This window comes from Tupaia chinensis, unplaced genomic scaffold (assembly GCF_000334495.1).
Source record: "Tupaia chinensis unplaced genomic scaffold, TupChi_1.0 Scaffold000360_1, whole genome shotgun sequence".
In the NCBI taxonomy this organism is placed as follows: domain Eukaryota; kingdom Metazoa; phylum Chordata; class Mammalia; order Scandentia; family Tupaiidae; genus Tupaia; species Tupaia belangeri.
In genome coordinates, this window is record NW_006159856.1 from 4,026,211 (window position 1) to 4,029,115 (window position 2,905).

Genomic DNA, 2,905 nt, shown 5'->3' on the forward strand with positions numbered 1-2,905 from the left:
GCCCGGGCCCGGGGGGCTGCTGTGGCTCCCAGCCACTGTTCAGTCCCTGTGGCAGCTCCCCACTCCCCACCCTCCTGCCCTTACAGCCCTGGGCAGTGCCAGCTCCAGGGGAGAACGGGCCGGCCTCTCAGCCCAGCACCCTGTGGTCTGCAGACCCCTTAATGTGGCCTGGCTGAGACTCAGGGCCCCGGCCCGGGAGTCAGGGAACCTGTGCACGTGAGTTCTGGGAGGGTGGCCTGTCCCAAGGAAGAGACAGTGTGTGCGGCTCAGAGGGCAGAGGGGAAGTGCACTGAGTGAGCACGGGTACAGCGTCAGGGCACGTGGAAGGGGCCTGCCCGGGAGGGGGAGGTGGCTCTGTCCCCATGGCTGTGGACCTTGAGCAAGTCCTTTCCTGCAGGAGCCCAATACCCTCATCTGCAGAAGAGGACGGGTAATAACTGTAGTGCTGCCCCCTGCGGGTGACAGGCGGGCACAGAGACAAGCGCGCCTGGCCCGGGGGTGGCCCTCATGCCACTCGGGGCATATACAGCCCAGGTTGCTGTTCGTGATGCCCAGGGCAGCCTTAGAGGGAAAGTAGAGCTGAGCAAAAAAAAAGCACACCACACACGTATTCTCACAGGTGAGTCTATCCCTGCGCCAGGATATACACGTGCTGAAAGCACCTTCACCGTCTCTGAAATTCCAGCCTAGTCCCTACAAAGCATAGAAGACTGGCCACAGGTGGAATCATGCAATGTGAACATCAGAAATGGCAATCACAGAAAGTGACAGACCCGGCTTTCGGGGTGGTCACGTGTCACACTTTCATCCAGACGGGAACTGCGTGAGCCCGCCTACCCGTCTTTCCCAAGGCCTCCCAGCTGCTGCCCCACCCGCCCCGCCCGCCCCACACTCAGGCCCGCACCTCCGGTGAAGCTGTACCAGTCGGCCCCGTTGATGATGCTCCCCCTCTTCAGGAAGTTGCCCCCACACCTGTTCTCCGACCTGTCCATCATCATGGGGTGGACATCAGCGTAGGCTCTGGACAGCAGCTTGAACATCTGAGAGGAGACCAGGAAAGGGCAGCCCATGGGGCCGAGGCCGGAAAGGGGGCGCTCAGAGCTGGGGGTAACGGGATGAGGAGAGGCCTCTGAGGTGGGGTGGCCGGAGCCAACACCGCCAGTACAGGTGGCGTGGAACGGTGTCCAGGAAGAGGGCAGGGCCTGCGCAGGCCCGGAGGCGGCTCTCAGGACTCGGCACAGGTGGTGCCCAGGGTAGGTGTGGCGGGGCCGTGGGGCCGTCGCTGGGCCCTGCACACCTGGCTGGGGAGCGTGGGCCTTCTCCTGAGGGAGGGGCATCCTGCAGCGACACTGGCAGAGCCCGTGCAGGTCAGCTGGAAGTGGACAAAGCGCTCTCCGCAGGGAGAGCTAGAGGCCGGGCACTGCTGGAGGGCTGGAGGCCCGGGTGGGCCATGCTCTCAGACCTCATCTTCCGGGCGAACTCCGCCTGTGAAATGGTGATAACCATTCCTCCCACGCGGGGGCTCCCCAGCACCACTAACTGCTGAGACTGGGCCTGCGGAGCCCCCCACCCCCACCTGGCTGGTTGCCAAAACCATGTGTGGGGCTCCCAATATACGCAGGGGGTGTAGGTACCCAGCACGCCTGGGTATGTGGCCAGGACCCCCAGGTGCTAAGGCCCCTGCTCCCTGGTCTCCCCCAGAGCGCCCCCCACTTCCTCTCTCTGAGGAGAGGTCTTGGTCTTCTGTAAGTCTCAGGCTGGACGAAGGGTCCAACACAGGGAGGGGCTCCCCGTACTAGAATAGGCCCTTCTGCCTGGGACAAGTCTGTCCTGGGGAGGGGACTCTTCGGTCAGAAAGGAAGAGGGCGGGCAGGTGAGTTCAGTAACAGTGGGCTGCTCTGGGCCACACCAGGGTCTCTCCCTGGCAGGGGTCACACTCAGAGCACAGGACCTGGGGCTTAGGGGACAGCCCCGTTTCTCAGAGGTGAGGCTAGATGGTTTTGACTCAGGCCCACAGACCAAGACAAGCCTCTCAGACACGGCCCACACGTGCTCCTTGGTCACCAAGTTGGGCAGACCAGGAATTGCCATCTAGGCAGGGGCCAGGACCCGCAGGCTGGGGCCGCAGTGCCAGGGGCAGCAGCACCACCCACACCCGGAGTCTTGCGGGCCTTCTCCATCGAGGGCAAATCGCACCACAGCAAGGAGCCCTCCTGCCTGCAGCTGCCACGTCCCCACCTCGCTGACCTCTGCTGCACAGCTGCCGAACGGGCATGGGGCAGGGCTGGGGGTGGCTGGACCAGGCTCTCTCCCAGGTCTGCTCCTGATCAGCTCCTGTCACTCTGTTCCCTCCAAACCCCCTCTCTCCCTGCCCGAAGCGCCCTCCCATCACCGTCACTGGGATCTAGGCATGGAAGGTGGTGGCTGACTGTCAGGGCACGTGGGCCACAGGCCCCGCTCAGAGCAGACCTGACCTGGCAGTGCAGATGCAGGCTGAGGACGTCTGGAGGAGCGGGGCACAGGCCAGTGTGGGTGGCCAGGGTAAGGTGCGGGTAGGGGACCGTAAATAAAACAAGGTAGGGTGCAGCAAGCTCCTGGGATTGACAGGGCCCCGGAAACACAGGCCCAAGGACCACAGAGAACCCAGTCCCCGGCCCCTACCCCATGAGTTCTTAGTAAACTGAAGTGTCCCTAATTTCCCGGGGAGTGGCAGGGCTGGAAGGGCTTGGTGGGCAGGACAGAGGGGCACTGAGCTCGGGAGCAGAGTCCGCCAGGAGGGGCAGGTGTGGAGGTGTGAGAGGAAGCCACGGTCAGCTGGAGGGCCTCAAGCCCTGCCTGGGGATAGCTCTGCTCTGTGAGACATTGTGTATGTTTAGGGAAGAGGCACCCTGGGACACCCTGGCCA

The 2,905-nt window shown here is 63.6% G+C and overlaps 1 protein-coding gene across 1 annotated transcript in view; it reads right to left on the minus strand.

Moving 5' to 3' along the window:
* Nucleotides 1-2,905, minus strand: part of CPZ (carboxypeptidase Z) — a 28,818-nt gene that overhangs the window by 10,027 nt on the left and 15,886 nt on the right. Inside the window, exon 8 of the mRNA XM_006152947.3 lies at nucleotides 905-1,040. Within this exon, the coding sequence (XP_006153009.1) occupies nucleotides 905-1,040 (136 nt within the window). The remainder of the gene's footprint in view (nucleotides 1-904; nucleotides 1,041-2,905) is intronic.